General features: G+C 42.9%; 1 protein-coding gene across 1 annotated transcript; it reads right to left on the bottom strand.

Annotated features, from left to right (window-relative positions):
* Positions 1-6: 6 nt before the first annotated feature.
* Positions 7-15,589, bottom strand: phlpp2 (PH domain and leucine rich repeat protein phosphatase 2; the record flags this gene model as incomplete). The annotated part of the gene is made up of 16 exons (XM_010767321.1): positions 7-1,272; positions 1,784-2,015; positions 2,149-2,343; positions 2,957-3,070; positions 3,214-3,344; positions 3,433-3,595; positions 4,071-4,271; positions 6,101-6,256; positions 7,250-7,345; positions 7,913-7,973; positions 8,111-8,313; positions 9,504-9,734; positions 10,001-10,147; positions 11,243-11,397; positions 13,888-14,013; positions 15,399-15,589. Coding segments are annotated over 16 exons (3,665 nt in total), but the record flags the coding sequence as incomplete, so codon positions are not given.
* Between the last annotated feature and the right edge of the window lie 3,094 nt (positions 15,590-18,683).

Raw genomic sequence — 18,683 nt, 5'->3', positions numbered from 1 at the left:
CCTCCTCCTCTAGAGGGCGGTATCGTAGACTTCCTGCTGTAGGATGGAGACTGGGCCTGGACCTGGGACCAGGTTGGAGGTAAATGCAGGGGGGTGTGGATGATCCCACACGGGTTCTCTTAAGGAAGGAGGTATGGAGGGTAAAGTGGGGGCTGAGACCAGGGGGCTCTGGCCTCTCAGCTGCTCTCTGACTTCCTGCTCCAGACTGGGAGGCACGATGAGCTGATCCTCGGGGTCCTGCTGTGCCGGCGCATTGAAGTAGCCAGATTTCTTCTTTGGAGCCTCAAGGGCCACCTCAATGAGATTATGACTGTCCTCAGGGGCCACCACAGAGCCATTGGACAGCTTCTTCCCAAACAGGCTGGAGGTAGAAGGAGACTTTTTGAGGTCTGCGATCTCTCTCCCACACACTGCCAGCAGGCAGCCGTTTGTAGCAGAAACCACAACGCTGTTCTGTCTGCGCGTTTTACCGTTAGGATAGTCAGAGCTCGGCTTTTCAAGGTTGAAGTCTTTGGAGCGTAGTTGGAAAGCACAGCAGTGAATGTCTACCTCCACCTCCAGCTTGCTGCCATTAGAAATGACCCCCTCCATTGGAGCTTCGTCATCGCTGTCCAAGCCGTTGTCGGAGTGGTTGCTAGAGAACGTGGCACAGGAGGGCTGCCGCTGGAACAAGTGGGTTCCCGCCCCGACGGGGCCTGGCACCATGATCCCACACAGGGTGGTGGCAGGGTGCAGGCTGCAGCGTCTCTCTGGGCGGGGTGCAGGGCCAGGGGGCGGGTGCTCGTCTGAAGCTGTGGACCCCGCCTCGCTGCCCACCTCTGAGGCTGATGTCTCACTGTTGAACTCCGAGATCAGACCGGTGCTGGAGGAAATGGCGGCTGGGTCAGTGGGACCTGGGGTCACGGTCACAGGCACAGAGGTGGGAGGGGGGCCCCGTGCTTCAGCAGTCATAACGGGTGGCTTACAGGTGCAGTTGTCCTGACTGATGTGCAGGGATATTACTGCAGCCCCTATGTTGTCTTTGCAGCCATAGCTCTGAGCGAGTGAGCACAGCTTCTTGGCAGCAGCGCGAGGATCCCGCACAGCCTGTACCGTGCACACGGCCTCCTGGTAGGACACTCGTTCAAACAGCGCTCGATTCCCCAGGATCAAGAACTCATCCCGGGAACAGAGAGGCTCAGTGTGCACCCAGGGCTTCGGGACCACCCAGGGAGACAGATAAGAGCAGCCCAGCAGCCGAGAGCAGCATGTCACTCCACTCACTTTGTTATCCTATAAGACAGAAGGGCCGTTAGAGTTGGATTTGAGTGTATAGCTTCCGGAAATATAAAACTCTGAATATGGGTGATGAGACGATAAAGATTTTTATCAAAGATCTATGGAATGAATTACAATGACTTACATGAATGTCCTTGCAGTTACTTAAAAGGCTGTCTAGGTCGCTTAAATGGTAAGTTAAAAATAGAGCATGATTAAAATAAACAAAAATAATAAGGTCAGAAAAAAGAGAATGAATAAATGTTCCTAATTATTTTATTCATTTATCCTTTTTTATAATATATATACATACTATGGTCAAGTATGTTTTAGTGAGATTTCAAACGTTTTAAGCATAATTTGATGATTATTGGGATGATGGTAGCAATCATTTTGGCCACTATAACCCTTACATACAATTTCCATCAAGTCCCATGCCTGATGCACGTTAACACTAGATAATACATTCTACATTATGGCTTTAGCTTGAAAGCAGAAACCAACATACTTAGAATCTGTGCGTTACCTCGGTTATAATGGCTTTACTGAGTTTGACTCTCTCCATCTCCTCCGTGCAGTTCTCCAGACTGTAAACCTTAGAGAGAGGAACAGGCTGGCCGTCCCGGCACAGCACGGCCTGGCAGGAGCCCACATTGGCCACGGTGAGGCTGAAGTGGCCCCCTGGATCTGAAGGCTCGTGGTGAATGTAACACAGCAACGCAGAGGCACCCAGTTTCTGGCCAGCCATTCCTAGTTTCCTGTCCAATACAAAAACAAACAAAGCTGCTGATAAAACTCTGTTGAAGACTACAAACAAATCAGTAGTAGTACAAGTATCTCTCTCTCTATTTACATTAATAGAGAATAATGACATTAAATAATCTGTCTTACCTGTGTGAGGTGATGAAAGTGTTGCACATATACACATTGTCTATAATTGAGTGCTGCAGTTCCTCGCACAGCACATCTCCCATGGTGCACTGCAGCAGCCGAGGCACTTCCTCATTACGGTCTCCGTCAAAGATGCCGTAGCACGCTTCCACACCGTCTCCAAAGCGGTCTACAGCCAGCACAGACACACACAGCCTGCCCCACACAGAAGATCCACGTCAACAAACAGATGACTCAGCACCTCCCATACAGAGGGAAGCCTCATACATACTTCAGCATGCCACACCGCAGCTCTGTGTCAAAGGGTGACAGCCGATAAGAGACACTGCTGTGGGGGCCCCTGTGGTGGCCGTGATCCTGGGAGACAGGCACACCTGACTCTACACACTGATGCACTTTACAGATGGTAAATGAACTGAACTCAGGCTCTGCTGAACCAGCTATTCTGCCCTGATGTGAGTGCTAGGTGTGAGACAACGATTCAGATTGTGACTCACTGGGAGACACCTGTTTACTAGTGAGTCATGTGCATACAGACAGATATTACAACATTATATCTAATGCTACAAAATCAGGTTTTAAAAACGATTAAATACTTTACAGCCGAGGACACCAAGTAAAGCTGGCTACTTTATTTAAACTAAAAGATACTGAATGGTAATACAAATATTTGTTTTAAATAATAACTACTCATGCAGCAATTTAATTTATTATAAATGAGGCTTTGGATAGATACTGTCAGCAGTTGAGGACATTTTTGTTATTTATATTTACAAACAAACACACAGAAAAACAAAGCGGTACTCACTTGTTTCTTTGGCCACTCATTTCAGAGAAGCCGTGGTTCCATGGAGTGGAGGTACTCTGCGAGTCTGCTGCTGCTGTGGTGGATTTCTGGTCTAATTTCAGGGTGGTGATGTGACTATGAAGGAGAAGAAATGTACTCAAAGAGATATATATTTCACACATGCATGCTGTCCTATCCCACCAGTTTGAGTCTAGACAGCTCCAGAATCTGATACTTGTATTGAACCATTTCAGACTAATCAGGGGTTTATGACTCACCTGAACAGGTTGAGGGTCTTGTGTTCCAGCATCAGGCTGCTGTTTCCTGTCAGGTCCAGCTCCTGCAGAGTGGCAGGCAGCGAGTCCGGCAGCTGGATCTCCGTCAGCTCATTACAGCTGACATCTACAAGCTACACACGTACAAAACACACATGAGCTGACACAAGCTGATCATAATCATACACAAACTGGTCAGGCAAATAAAAACAGGAGTCTGACCTTGATCTCAGGCAGGTTGAGGATCTCTGGGAAGACGGTGATGTGGTTGGAATGTGCGATGAGGGTGTGCAGTCTCTTACAGCAGGACACAGTGGAGGGGATGGTCTTCAGCTTGTTGCCACTCAGATTTAGCTCCTCCAGCAGCTCCAGCTTGCTCAGCTTACTAAAGACACACACAAACCACAGTGAAATAATCCACAGTTAACAAGTTGAATACAAAATATAGATTATTCTGATTGACATCAAAGCAGAGATGCACTGAACGTTGTTGTGGAAGTTCTTTAGTAATAATGAAGTAGACATAAAGCTTGCAGTCCAAGCAGTGGAGGGAATACATTGAATGTATTTCTATAAAGAAGAAAAACATGTTAGATAATCAACTGCAGTTCATTTTAAATTAACATTCCACTTTGTTTTTAGATTTGTTTTAGGGAGAGAGGGTCGTGTAATTGGTTGCAGTTATAGAGAAATTCTACTTACGGTATATATCTATTGTTTGAATACTATCATACAACAGAATTTCAAATCTCTATGAATGTTTGTGTTTGCTGTCAATTATAGTTCTCAGGAAGAACAACATTTTGAAAAAATGGGAATCAGCAGATCAAAGGTTAAACAAATCTAAATTGGTAATGCACCTGGCGGGGAAGGAGAGCAGCTGGTTGTAGGCGATGTGAAGGACCCGCAGGTTCTGGTGTCCCACCAGCAGAGCACCGCAGTTCTCGTTCAGGTTGTTCCGCGTCAGGTAGAGCTCCTGCAGGGTGCTGAGGCTCTCCTCTGATGGGCTGCTGGGAGGAATACTGTCCAGGGCATTGGCTGAAGCATTTAAGTATTTTAAGCTGTGAGGGAAATAAACACAACAGATATACGAGTTTGAAAACATGAATACAGATATCTACCCTGCCTATTTTATTACAGCTGATTAGTGCATCCAAATACTGTGTACTCTTGATCAACTAAACATTTGAGTGGTCTGAGCCAAGACATTTTTGTAAAACATGTCATTTATGTCCTGGGTTCAGGGAAGTATACATAGTTTGTACCAAATAATACAAATAATCATCAACAAACAAAATAGGAGCCCCTTTCGCTCTCCATGATTCGCCAATTGCATAGTGTTTACAAAGAGCAAAACATCCCTTGTCAGAAAAAATGTATGTCACTTTTTCTTTTATCACAATAATAAATAATATGAGACCCTCTCACTGCACTCCACAAGGGAAAACTCCCCAAAGAAAACCCAACAATTAATGGGGAGAAATGTAAGAAACCTTGGGGAGAGCGACAGAGGAGGAAACCCTCTATTTTGTCTCAATATGTAAATAGACCCCAAGGCAGTGGGGGTCTATTTACATATAAACATTTCGGAGAGCTTAAAAACTGGCTGAGCTCTCTGAAATGTCCATTCTTATTCTGATTGTACTGAAGAGGATAATTCTATAGCCGGAACCGTTAATGTATCACTGCGAGTGAAGCCTTGATTTACATACTGTTGAACCTTCACCAAGAGGAGGGACACTTATATGAGCTGTGCTGGTTCTTATGTAATTGATGTTGTTAAGTCCTTCTGTGCAGATCACTTACTGTAATAAAACCTGTCCTTCTGACACACAAGGGAGTGAACCATTTCACGTTCTTCTTTTAAAACCGAGTCACACATTATTAAAGTGCGATGACATCTCTGCGGCCCATACAGCTCCGCGGTCACAAGGACAGATACAGGACAACATTCCTGCATACTGCAATAACACTTTATAACAAAATCACCCCAGGCTGGCAGAGAACTCACAGCTCCATAGTTCCTCTTGTGTTAACTGGACTTATACATTCACACTGTACATTTATATTTAATTAAATATGCCATTTTTACACTAAATGTAAATAATATCCTAGCCCGTCAATAGTGTTTTATTATTCATAGATTTTACAGATTTGTATCTTCACGGTATGTTTTATATTTTCACTTTTTTATTTCTGTTTTATCTTCTATTTTGAGATGTTTATATTGTATAATTGTTTATTTTCTAATCTTTTTTTATTTCTAATTATGTGAAATACTGTTTTACATGCTGCTGCAACGAAAACATTTCCCAACGTGGGAATAATAAAGTATATCTTGTCTTATCTTTAAATTACAAAACTGTTGACACCTCAGTGGCCTTTTGGCCCATAGGAATGATGTTCCTTATAAAGAAATCAACATAGTTTCTATAGAGATACTGTGTATTGCTTCCATCGTGTGTGTCACCACCTTGCCTTGTAAGCTGTGCAGCTCTTAGACAACATATCATTAAAGCCCATCAAGCACGAAGCATTCACTGCCATCACGTCTCAGCATTAGAGACAGTAAAGTACATTAAGGCATTTGAGCTGCTAATGGGTGTTAAGTGATTTACCACACAGGAAATAGGAAGGCAAATTAAGCTCCAGTTACGTTTGTAATGCTCCGTTGATCTTGACCGCAATCCCTACATAAAATCTATATACCTTATCCACAAAAAAAAAAGAGCTGCGACACAATAACTCTCAAGTGCGTCAAAACAGGTAACACACTGCAGCAGACTGTTTTTGAGCAGAGGAAACAGCTACGGGAGGACACAAGTAATATTATAACTAGTCAGAATGAAATGTAAATGGTTCAAAGAGAAGAGAGGGTTAACAGACTCACTTTAAGGCCTTGGAAAAGAGGCTCTCGGGGAGCTCGGCTAGCTTGTTATGCTGGAGGTCCAGGGCTTCCAGAGGTATGTGGTCAAGTAGGTCAGGCACTCTCTGCAAACGATTGTTCCCCGCCAGCAGCTTTCTCAAACTCAAGCTGTTGAGCAGTCTGTTGGAGGCCAGTAGAGACATTAGAGAGCCAGATTAAGATGAGAAAAAAAGAACAGACCAAAAAAAAGGCAACAAACTAAAGAACATGGCCCTCCGCTGCAGACTCGACTGCTTGCTGCGGGGAATTGTGAGGAATGCCATTCTATGCTAACTAATCCATCAATGACCCTTTCAGCTTGGCTGCCTAAACAGCAGCTTCTTATTCCCTCCAGAAACATCACAGAATTCATAAGCCGCTACAGTGGATGGAGGAATATTATCTCTTTTGCAAAAGCTTTGCTGATGCCTCATTCAAATGCAAATGCAAGTGATGAGTATTGAGGGCTGGCAGCAAAAGATGGGCAAGAACTATTTAACAGTTGCAGCTAAAAAGACACAGATACTCTCTTACTTATGTAAGAGAGTATCTGTGTAGAGTGTAGAGTGTTAGAGACTGATATCAGCAGTTTTGTTCTGCCTTATTCTTTGTATGGTTCATCTATTACTATCTATATGTCCGGCAGTGGCTCAGTCAGTAGGGGCTTGGACTGGGAGCTGTAGGGTCGCTGGTTCAAGTCCCCGACCAGACTTAAAATATGGAGTGTGGACTGCTACTTGGAGAGGTCCCAGTTCACCTCCTGCCCTGCCGTGGTGCCCTTGAGCAAGGCACCGGACACCCCCCTTCCCCCCTCACTCCCCGGGCGCTGTACAATAGCTGCCCACTGTTCCTAATACTAGACTCCTGGTACTAGGATGGGTTAAAAGCAGAGAACACATTTCACTGTGTGTGCTGTGTGCTCTGCATGTGTGACCATTAAAGAGGGTTTCATCCCTCCCAATTCTATTCTATTGTGCTAAATAAGGACATCATGCAGCCAGAATTGGCCTTCTTATTCTGGAAACAAGAGCATCTGTTCATTATTAGAGGCTGAATGTATTAAAATTATGCAAAATGAAAGATAACATTTCAGCAGAAAAGGTTGGGAGTCAGTGCCAGCATAAGGTCACTAACCTAGAAGGCAAATCCGACAGCAGGTTGTGCGTGACGTCCAGCATCTCAACCTTTCTGCAGTCACACACCCAGTCTGGAAGGTACTCCAAAAGGTTCCTGTCTCAACACACACACAGTCACACACATAGAAAGACACACACACAAACACTCAAACTGAGCTGAGTTGGCATTTTGCTTTAAATAATACAAATGAGTACACATTTTGAAACTGAGGTAAATAGAAGGCTAAAATAAAAGTCCTTTAGGGTATCTAAGCAGGCAAATTATCTCTAACTATATTTTCAAGTCAATACTGGAGCCTGACTAGAAAACATTTTGCAGATGTGTCTTACACTCACACGTAGTTTAACAACACAAGGTATATGATTTATTCCCTGACAAACTGCAATGTTTACTGTGTAGAATCAGGCGGCCTGAATCCAGCAGGTTATGAACATTTATCAAAATATAAATGGGAATTTGAAATAGGATGTTTACATTTTCAAATGTTGTACTGATTCAGCCTGAAAGGCGTCGATCCAAGTTAACTCCACTCTAGAGATTCTACAGAATATTTGATTTCTTGTGCCTGGATTATCAAATTGAGTATTCTTTTTTAAAGTTTGTTCAAATATCTGTAAAACAGAAACCATGGTCCATTTCTTATTCCCAGGCAGAACTCACTGTGATAGGTCCATGTGTGTCAGCAGGTTAGGGACTGGATAGATGTTGACAGTCGTAAGGTCTGTGGACAGATAGAAGCCGCAATTAGCACCTGAACCTCTGGCCTGTTCATATATGTGTTTATATGATGAGCGTATCACTAGGGACAAGGGCCTGCACACTCAGACAGTGAGGCTGCTGATGCTCGGTTTGACTCACGGTTGCTGCCGGCATGGAGCATGCGCAGAGTGGAGCCGCTGAGTGTGAGCGTCCCCAGCTGGTTGCGCTCGCAGTGCAGAGTCTCCAGGTTGCAAACGGAGCTCAGGTCTAGTGAGTCCAAGCGATTGTCCCGTAAGTCCAGCTGGGTCACCTGGTTCACTGCCTCTGGACTCTCACTTTTCACCCGCAGAAGCCCATTCAATCTGCATTTAGGGAGCACAAAAGATGACGTATCAGTGGTTGTTCTTACAGGAGCAGCGTAACATCAAATACAATTCTCAATACAATGAAAAAAGTCTGAAATGTCGACATGCTGAAGTTAGAATACTGGTGGAGTGGTTTTTAGCAGCTGCTTGTTTAGTGACAGATTATCAACATACCTCACTGGGAGAATGTCAGCACTATTGTAGAATATAGAAATGTATAATAGTATTAAATGTCTCTAAATCTAAAGTCTGGAATATGACACTGCAGTTTCACCTTTGACTAGAGTAAAGGAGTATTATGGGACCTTTCTAAAGTCTTATACTGTGAGGGGCATGCGGGAACAAATAATAGTACTGTATATTGTAGCAATCTTTAAGGTCAACCAATGTGAATTTAAAAACAGTAGATAAAACTTATTTTAAATGCATCAATCCCTCAGGTTTCATTATGCCATATGTTGAGTTTGTTAAAAGACAAACACAATAAACTGCCTTTGTTTCTCTTGTGAATAACTTTTTTTTTTCTTTTTTTTCAGACCTTTCAACTGATATTTAACATCTTACCTATGTCGACAAAGTTAACAACAAAAAGTTAAACAATATCTAAGTTAAGTTTTGGTTAGGCCCTGCGTTGGGATCCAGACTCTCCCTGACTCATCCAACCTGTTAATAAACAATTCCTCTTTGTTCACGAGTGCTGCCATCCACGCTGCACCTTGCCCTCAAAAATATAGTCTGTCATTGCCAAACGGCAGCTTAACTTCCAAGGTTGAATTATTAGCTGCCTTGCTGTGGGTGGGACAGTGGGATCCTCCGGCGTGTCGGAAAATCAATGAGTAAAGCTTTGCTATCCCTCATTACTCAAGCAAGACACAATTCATAGCTCTTCCTGTGTGCTGAGAGGGCAACACATCTGTATGACAGATGCTCTAGGCAGCTCCCAGGTGTGAAGAAGGGCAGTGCAGAAAATAAACATGTGTGCTCAGCAAACCTGGCATCTAAAAATAAGTGTTTAATATTAAAAAAAGAAGTAATGCTTAGAGTAGTGGTGAAGAAAGGAGGAAAGGCTAAAGGTCAGACTAGTGTATTGTGATTTGTGCTTCTGTCAATGCCAGAGGAGGGAATAAAAAACATTTATAAGGCAGTAAAGAGGCTGAGAGCTGTTTATTCCCTGGCCGGCCTCTTACCGGAGGTCGATGTTTTTCAGGTGGCTCATTCTGGCCAGAGTACACAACTCCAGACTCTCCACTCTGTTCCCAGCCATGGCCAGCTTGTCCACTGCACTCAACCTCTCCAGCACAGCGGGGATGAGAGCAAAGTTGTTAAAGGAGAGTCCCAGGCCGTTCAGCTGCGTCAGGCCACCCAGCTCTTCAGGCAGGGAGCTGAGGCGGTTTCCATCCAAAGACAGCATCTGCAAGCTGCAGGGATAAGTAGAGAAAACAGTCAACGTTCACTTCAAAGAGTGCTCAAAATACATACTTGTGTGGCAGAGCAGCACCCTACGTTAAATAATGTATGTATGATGTAGTATAATTACCCCATGCCGTTAATAACAATTGTGTGGGAACTGTTATGCAAATCCTAAATATTGCATTCAAGTGTAAACATAAAATAATGGACACAAAATATAACATTAAAACAGTGTGTTATGTTTGTATGTAGTATATGTATGTGGGAGTCCCACCTTTGAAGGTTGCCTATCTGTACAGGGACCGTGTGGAGACTGTTACAGGAGAGGTTGAGTTCAGTCAGGGTGAGGATCTCACACACACATTCAGGGAACACACCCAGACGGTTGTGAGACAAGTTCAGGCTCTTCAGCTGAGAAAACCTAAACAGAGAGAACAGAAAGTAGGACCTTCATTCATCATGACATCCTGAAAACAGATGTGCTGTGAAGATTACACAGCGTGATTTACCTAAGATCGACTTAGGTTAGTTTTTGGTTGTTGTTGTTGTTGCTGCTGCTTTCAAATGAGTAACAGAAGGTGACTGTGATGTTGAGAAAGAAAAGTGAAGTGAAAACGCAGGGAGATCACAAATATCTGTATGTGGTCTTGCTGTGGTCCACATTACTCACGGCACTACGTTGTCTGAACAGCTATTTGTTGTACACCGGAAGAACGCAGTGGACAAGGAATGTGAATGAAAAGAAGAATTCTGGTGCAAATTAACTTAAAAGCTGAGCCTGAACACCAGTTACTGAAATCCAGGGTGAACACAGTGGAAACCAAACACTGTAGATCAATTCCCCACGAGTTCACTGTGGGAGTTTTCTGTTGTAATGTATGCCTTTGGCTTGCAGCATCCTATTGAGACTAATTTGAAAGCAGCTAGGTAAAATCAGTCAGTGCCTGGCAGGGCTGGCAAGAAAGGGAAAGCATTCAGATCACACCATTTGTGACTTAGTATTACCAGTTTATGATGTGACCAGATACAATGTCTATACTAAGTGTGTTTGGTCTCAGCTGGCTGTTTCAAATAGAAATACATCCCAGGCATCAATTCTGATGTGTGTGTAATGCATTTGTAAAACGTGTCCAAGAGACTGGGCTGATCAATGAAGTGGTGCCATGCAGGTGCAATAAAATCTTCCACATTAACTCCACCTTCCTGTTGTTCTCCAAGGTGGCGTCACAATACTAGTCAGAGCACAGAATATTTTCTTTATGCATAGAACTTCTTTCCAAGTATACAAACTAAAAGCCTGCAGCAGCACTGGGTGCACAGAGACAATAATAAATGCACATATTTTTCACCGGATTGAAATCACTGTATTCAACACTCACAAGTATTACCTCCTGTGTTCAAAAAACAAACAAACTACAACTTCCGCATAGCGGTGAAACATGCAGTATTGATTCTGTTTTGCAGAAATGTATTAAATGTGTGTGGAAAATGCTTCAGGTTAAGAATGTGTTAATACCTGGGGAGGTTGAGCAGGCCTCCAGGCCCCTGAAGGCTCATGAAGTTGTGTCTTAGGTTGAGGTGGGTGATATCCTGACTGTAAAACAGATATTCAGGCACTGCTTCCAGACTGTAGCAGGACAGGTCCACCAGGCTGACCGTCTGAGCCACCACCTTTACAGGAAGGAAAAATAACAATTAAATCAAAGGGTATTTTTATTATACTTTGGCGGGTCTGAGTCACATCTATAATATCACAACAAGAATCTCATACAGTAGCTAACCTGAACTATCGATGCCCTTTAAACATTTGATGAGAGCCTGTTGCTACCGTGCAGGCTGAGCAAATCTCATTTTATTTTTCCAACATCAAGACAATAAATATCCATTTCTTATTGAAGCCTTGCAAGCCTAAGAGCATTTGAGAAACACAATCAGGCGGGGACCACCTTCAAAGAGGTGAACTACAAGTACAACAAGCAGAAGGCTCCACTATTTAACTAACGTTCACCTGAAGTGATCTGGGACAACAGATAGTGAAAGCAACTGCAGTGGCCTCACATTATGCAAGCAGCCAGCTGCCTTGCCAAAACATTACTTCAGACAGACAATGCCCCAGTTTCCAGTTCAATGAAGTTTATCTGCCAGGGAAACACAGCCATCACGAATTAAGGAATTAAGGAATTAAGAGAGTGATAGAGTTACTCCCTAATATGAGGCAGTTAAAGCCAGCGCTTAGCAAACATGTGTAGACAAACCCAGTTTATTAGGTGCACCTATTTAAACTAATGCCGTCTAATTCAACTGCTCTGGAATAAATCCTACCTTCATTAGGTTATAATCTTTAGTTTAGTCATGGCTTGTACATGTGTGATTTTGTCCAAATTTTAGTATGGTTCATATCTCAGTCCACTCTCTCTGCTGTAACAGTGCAGTTACAAAGCTTTGTCCCACCCTCCATTATCATAGAGGATTGTTTACGGGCCAGCCAACATGGCAGGCGACCCGCAGTGCTCGCAGTCTAGTCTCCTCCACAAACTCCAGGGCTGCACACTGTGCAGTAAACCAGAAAATGGGACGACAGCTCAGCAGAGCGTGACATCACATCACTGCGTTTAGAGATGACAAAGACAAAACTGCCCATCTCCCACAAACTATTCATTCATTCTACAAAAACAACTCCTCTTTAAAAAGTCTAATTAAATTATGTGAAAGCAGGGAGACAACCAAAAACCTGAAGAGGGGTTGAAAGATAATTAAACAGTTGTTCTGTTTTAGATGATTTGCATAGAAAATAAACATTGTGAATCAATGTAATGAATGAAAAACACAAGGAAAGGAGACATGGAAAATAGAAAGCTCTTTGGGAAGGGAATAACAGCTCATTGCATAAATGGAGATACATTGTTTTTTAGCAGTCAATGTGTTCATGTCAGTCCTTGATCGATTACTCAATAGACATGCATTTAGGGTGCAGAATTAACTTATTCATCCATTGGTCAAATGACTAGTTAATTTAACTAGCCACTCAATACATGTGAGTGATGCAAATGTACTATCCATGTGCATATTTTACTTGCACATTTGCATACACCCATGATGTAATCAGAACATTTTTAATTGGACAGAGAAACCAGGAAGCTCTGCTTTTAGGCAGTTGACAAGCTAGTCCAAATAGCAGAGCTGACCACAGCTACACTTCTCAATCGGGTATATATGCATATATATTTACACAGCAGTCATGAGTCACTTTCCCCTTGTTGTGTTCTGTCCTACAAGCACATTTTGCTAGCACAAATGTTCTTGCTGTCTCCCTCACACATGCATGCACACAAGCACACCATTTTTAGGATTTAGGCAATGTAGCATAAACACTGACCCAAATTCACCGAAAACATTCATCAGTCGTCTTCTCCAGTCTCCATAAAGGCCTCATGTCTAAGACTCAGCCTGAGTACAGGCCACTACAGGCTACTTTAAACCGGTAATCCATACCACCATGCTAGAGACAGATCCTTGACTTAGCATGATTCTGCAACTAATTGGATTCCTCTCTTTTTTCTGTTGGCTTTCTCTTCCATTGCTAATTGTACGCTGGCTCTGCCTCGGTGGAGGCTCTCACAGAAGCTGTTCAGCTCCAGGAAGGAGCAGCAGTACAGTAGCCATTAATTAGGATATTAGAGACAAAGCCAGCTGAGCAGAACAGAAACAATGGATGTTTTGAAGAACAGCAGTGACAACCTGGCAAGATGATGAAAGACACACAGTATAACACCAAAACAGAATGTGTTGGGTCATTTAGCCTCCTCTAATCCACAGTGACTTTTAGAACAAAACCTCTACTGGTAAGGGCCTTTGTAAAAATAAATCGAAGAGCCCTCTGATAGAAGTAGAAAATATAAACTTTGTGAGTAGAGTTACGTTGTTCAATCGATGTCAGACACCGCTGAGAGTCTTCCTCTGTGGAGCAAATCAGACGCATTCAGAGAGGCGGTTTCTGATTGGAAGACTCAACCGGCAGAAGGCAACTGTAGTCCCAACAGTTAATCTCTGATTCAAGCTGAAACCCAGCGGCACTAAGGCAAACAAACAAACTGCTGCAGAAAGAAAACACATATTGTGTCACGCACACCAGGTAACACAAACTCTTTGTCTCTAACTTACTTTGGATGCCTGCCGATGCCATCGCTGGTAGTCTGCGAGTGTGTCAAAGTTGACAAAGTACGTCTGGGCCTGTGATCCGGCTGAGCTGAACATCAGGCAGTGCTGCCTCCGCCTCACCTCCTCCACCTCAATACAAAGACAATACACAGATACGATAAGGAGGAACACTGGGAGACAAAACACAAACGGAACATGATGATTATCATTACTGATTATTGCAATGATATTAGTAAAGGAAAAACTAAATGTTCTGACATTATAACATAGTAATATATTATTCAGAGTCATTTGGCTTATTGTTATTCTCATATTTTTTACTTACATTTGCTAGAAATACCTTTTATTTCTTAAAGTGGACCTATAATGCTATATTTGAAACATATATTGTAGGGCCATACCAATATAAAACGTGTCTGTGAAGTTTTTTTTTCAAAATACCAAACAGATCATGCATTTTTGCCATGCCTCATTTCGCTCTAATTGCTCTATTCCAGCCCTGTTTTTGCAAGGGCTGATTTTGCTTTTGTGGCAGACCACAGCGCCACTTACAGGCCTGGCATATGTACTACAGCGTCTCCAGCGCTTTCGAGCGGCAATGGCCGTGGCCCAACCCCCCATTCCCCTGATAGGTGGAGAGTTGCCCATATAGGCGGAGCACCCCTTTTTTGACGTCAGAAACATTCAAATAATAATCAGCTCCGTTGCAGCCCCGTTTTTAGAGATTTGGGTATGGAGGAAAAGAGAGAGGGTTGTGTTTTCTGACACTTGGTGAGTTCCCTGACACACCGGGGACACATATTCATGTACAGTATAAAAGACGTACAAAGGTGCATTTTGCATGATAGGTCCCCTTTAAGTTCAAACCTGTTCCCTTAAGCGAGTAAGTTAGCTCGAGAAAGAAACGGCAATAATAAAAGTATTTGAACGAATGAATTGTAACTGCACAACTGAGGTTTACCCTTAAAGATCCCTTCAGCACAGCTTCTTTTTTCTACGATAATTTCATTGATGAGTCAAAATGTTGCCCTCATCTAACAGGTGATACAAGGTGTCAGCAAATACGGCAAACGAGTGTAACTGTGTTTCATTAACATAGCTTGTACAATTCCAACCAGGCCATAATATCGCCCTGCTTTTGTTTTGTTATTTGAGATATAGTGGATTTCTGTGTGCAAGTAGTAATGTGTTCAACGAATCTGCACTGTCCATGGCTTTTAAGCTCTTAACTATTTTCCATTGAAGGCCAGGAGTAAATAAACTCAAACAAATGAATTGACTTCCTGTCTTTGGAACAATGTAATACTGAAATCTGCAGCTCAATTTCTTTAGGTGTATATGTTCTGTGTCCTACAAAGCACACAGTTGAGATGCAGTGCTTAAGATGATAGAGTCTGCCAGCAGTGATACGTCATCTATTTACTGGAGAGATGTATCCAGCTCTCCGAACCAGCTGTCTTGTTCCAGTGTGTCTACAGCCCAGCTTCTCTGATGTCCAAACACTGAACCCTCACCTTGCCCCCCACCAGGGGCAGGATGTGCATCTTCCCAGTCAGGCAGTCTTTGACGGAGGCCACGATTAGACAGGTGCCGCAGAGGATGACCTGCCGCTCTGCCCACTTGTGCAGCTGCGACTTGCCCTTCCTGACGCTGAATATGCCTTTCAGCAGGGTGCGCTCCTGCTGGTCTGCATTCACAGGACGCTCTGGAGGGAGAAGCCCACACACAGAGAGAGAGAGAGAGAGAGAAAGAGAGAGAGAGGTTAGTTTAGATCTTCAGACATCCATCTTCTGCAAAATAACCCCCAAGCCTCCTGTGAGAAAGACATTCAGTTAATTAAAAGCAAATGTTCTGCAGTTACACACTTATGAGGGAAGCTTCCAGAAAATGAAGTCATACAGATGCTCACAGGTCAGCATGATATCACCTATATGTTGTCATTCCAGGAACTGAGCTTACATCAGCATTTTGGATGGACACTACCCTATTATCTCACACCCTGTACATCTGGATAGATTTCATGACATGATAACAAGTTTGATCTTCAGGGTGACGGTAAGAAAGGTTCACCATTAAACTTCTTTATTATAAATCATTATTATATTGAGGAGGTTTCTGCTATTACTGGACCAAACCCAGACCTCCATATTTTTGTTGGGGTATTCAGTGGGATACAGGTCGGTTTGGATTTAGTAGTTTTCAAACCTACAAAGGACTTCATCTCTTTCTCTCTAGCTGTACCAATCCTTTGTTTTTTGTTTGTGTTGCAAGTAGATACACAATGCCCAGTGAACAGTGAGGAAAAGATGGTCATGCAAGGGGGCCTATTTTAAATGTTTCTTTAATTTTTGAAAACACACATTACTGTCAAGTGAATCCAATGTTTATTTAGCAAAATCGGCCAATTTGGTTAAAAGGTGTCGGTTTTTGGCCTACACTGAAGAAAGATGCATCTCAAGTAAAGGTGCAGCTACAGGCTCACCCTAAGTCCAGCTCTCAATTTATCTTCACATTTAAGGATCCAAGCGCTTTACTTCTCCCTTTAATTCTTCCTCCCTCACTTTATATAAATCAACACGCCAGTGCCGTCCGTCCATCCATCCATCCATCACTCTTTTGCTGTCTTCACCTGGCAGAAGCATCAGTCTTATCGTTAATGACTCAGGGTTTTGTCAAGTGTTGCTCTTTTCAAATAAATTGTTCCAGTCTGCACGGCAGGCATCTGGAGCTGGCCTGTGCTGAAGGACACAGCAGACAGCAGGGATGTTGTCTCTGCCAGGCGTCAAGTACACTCAGGATTATGAAAGGTCAAAACAGCACAGAAGAGACACTGCCTCGGCCTCTTGTCCTCTGTTGTTACATTTTCCTTAAACCAACTTATGCCGCATCCCACTCAGAAGCTCTTATTGGCAATCTGCTCTCTCTCCCTCGTTCTGTATGACTCGCTCTTCCTCTCCATCTTCCCTTTCGCTTTGCAAGGGCATCCAAATTAAAGGCTGTCTATTTCTTTTTTTTTACCAGTGAAACATATAACAAACAAGCCAAGTGCTTCTGACAACAAATTGGCTGGCTGGCAGATCAATAGAGTGACTGATCCTTGGGTGTCTCCTCACTCAAAGAGAGAACATTGGAGACACAATCCCTTACAGGGTCAGCGGTGGGTAATAAGAGCTATGAGAAAGGGCCGGGGGAAACACCTGGACATGGAGCTGGTTAGGGACCACAATGCTTCTTACTCACGCACTGTAATGTGTCTGTAGCACTAAAGGCTTAAAGGCTGCATTGAATGTTTTCTCAGATTCGTATTCTTCTTTACATTATTGTTGACACTGAATTTCTATCAAAGTTTTTAAGACTTTATTGTATTGAGGCAAAGCTTTCGTTTAAGTGCTTGTGTCAAGTCTTTTAAAACATTAAAGGTGGGGTAGGTAATTTTGGAGAAACCGGCTCGAGATACACTTTTTGTTATATTCCATGGAATGCTCTTAACATCCCGATAGCAATGAATATCTTAAGTGCTTTGACAAAAAATCCATCTGTGCCCTCATTGGTCATGTGGGCGTTCGTGTGTGTTGGAGGAGGGGCTCTATAAGGAAGTAGCAGATTTCTTCCGGCTGTGTCTTTTCAAATTCTAGCACACTCGAGCTGGTTTCTCCAAAATTACCTACCCCACCTTTAAGCTTATTTTGTAAAATGAAAAAATAAATGCTTTTTTTTTTGTGTTCCTCCAAGAAAGATGTTAAAAAATATGGAGTGTCTATTTGCACCCGAATGAAAATGCTGCGGCCTTTTTGTGCTGATGGAAAGTACTGTTTTTAAAAGCACAGATTTTAAAAGTGCCTTTTTATTATGTGTTTCTTTGTGGGTTCAACTTAAAACCTGAAATTATTAGTAAAATGAATTTCTACTGTATATTGTAAATGAATGTGTAATTGTGTCTTTCAGAATGCTGAAGCCCTGCCAAAAGACGCAGCTCCTGCCAGCGTCCAGCAGGACCACATGAAGAGCCTCAGGGGGGTCTGTGGGACATTTATCACCTTACAGCCATGTTCACAATATAACAGTGTCACAATCCTAATGTCATGTCATGTTTTTAGTTTAGTCTGTCTTGGGTGTTATTTTGCTGTTCCGTTCCCACCTGTGTCTTGTTATCCTGTCGTTAGTTTCCCTGGTGTGTCTGATTGTCTAATTGTGTTCACCTGTTGCCCTTGTGTTTCTGCCTCCCCTGCCCGGCTGTTTCTTGTCTCGTGATTACCACTCCCTGTATTTAGTCTTGTCTCTTCCTGTGTGCCCCTGTCGGTTCATTGTTTGATTGTCCTCCCTTCACATCATGTTTCTTGGTTGTCTCTCCGGTCTTCCTCCATGTTTCTCACGGTCAGTTTTTGTGTAGTTGTTTTCTGTTACCGTTTCAAGTTATGCCATGTTTTGTTAATCGGCTTTTAAATAAAGCTCGCTTTTGTTTCAAGACCTTTTTCCGTTTTTTGTAGTCTGCTTTTGGGTCCTACCTTTTTCCACGATTCCTAACAACAGGTGTTCTTTGTCCCTGATGTTCAGTTAACCTTACCAAGCAATCGTAGAAAGAGCAAGAAGAGATGCATACAGTACAACACCCGGGTGTAAATAGCTACAGTGCTTAAGATAAGAAGTGCCTTTATACATCCACCATAGGGGAATACAATTTGACGCAGCAGCACAAGAGAATTAAGTTATCAAAGAAACATTTCCATAAATACCTATACATCCAAAACAGTATCTAAGGTGTAGCCCGGGTGTAAATAGCATTGTTAGCTACGGACACC

The sequence above is a fragment of the Notothenia coriiceps genome, unplaced genomic scaffold, assembly GCF_000735185.1.
Source record: "Notothenia coriiceps isolate Sejong01 unplaced genomic scaffold, NC01 NC01_scaffold00004158, whole genome shotgun sequence".
Taxonomy (NCBI): domain Eukaryota; kingdom Metazoa; phylum Chordata; class Actinopteri; order Perciformes; family Nototheniidae; genus Notothenia; species Notothenia coriiceps.
Note: the sequence above shows the minus strand (reverse complement) of the source record. Positions and strands in the feature narration are given on the sequence as shown.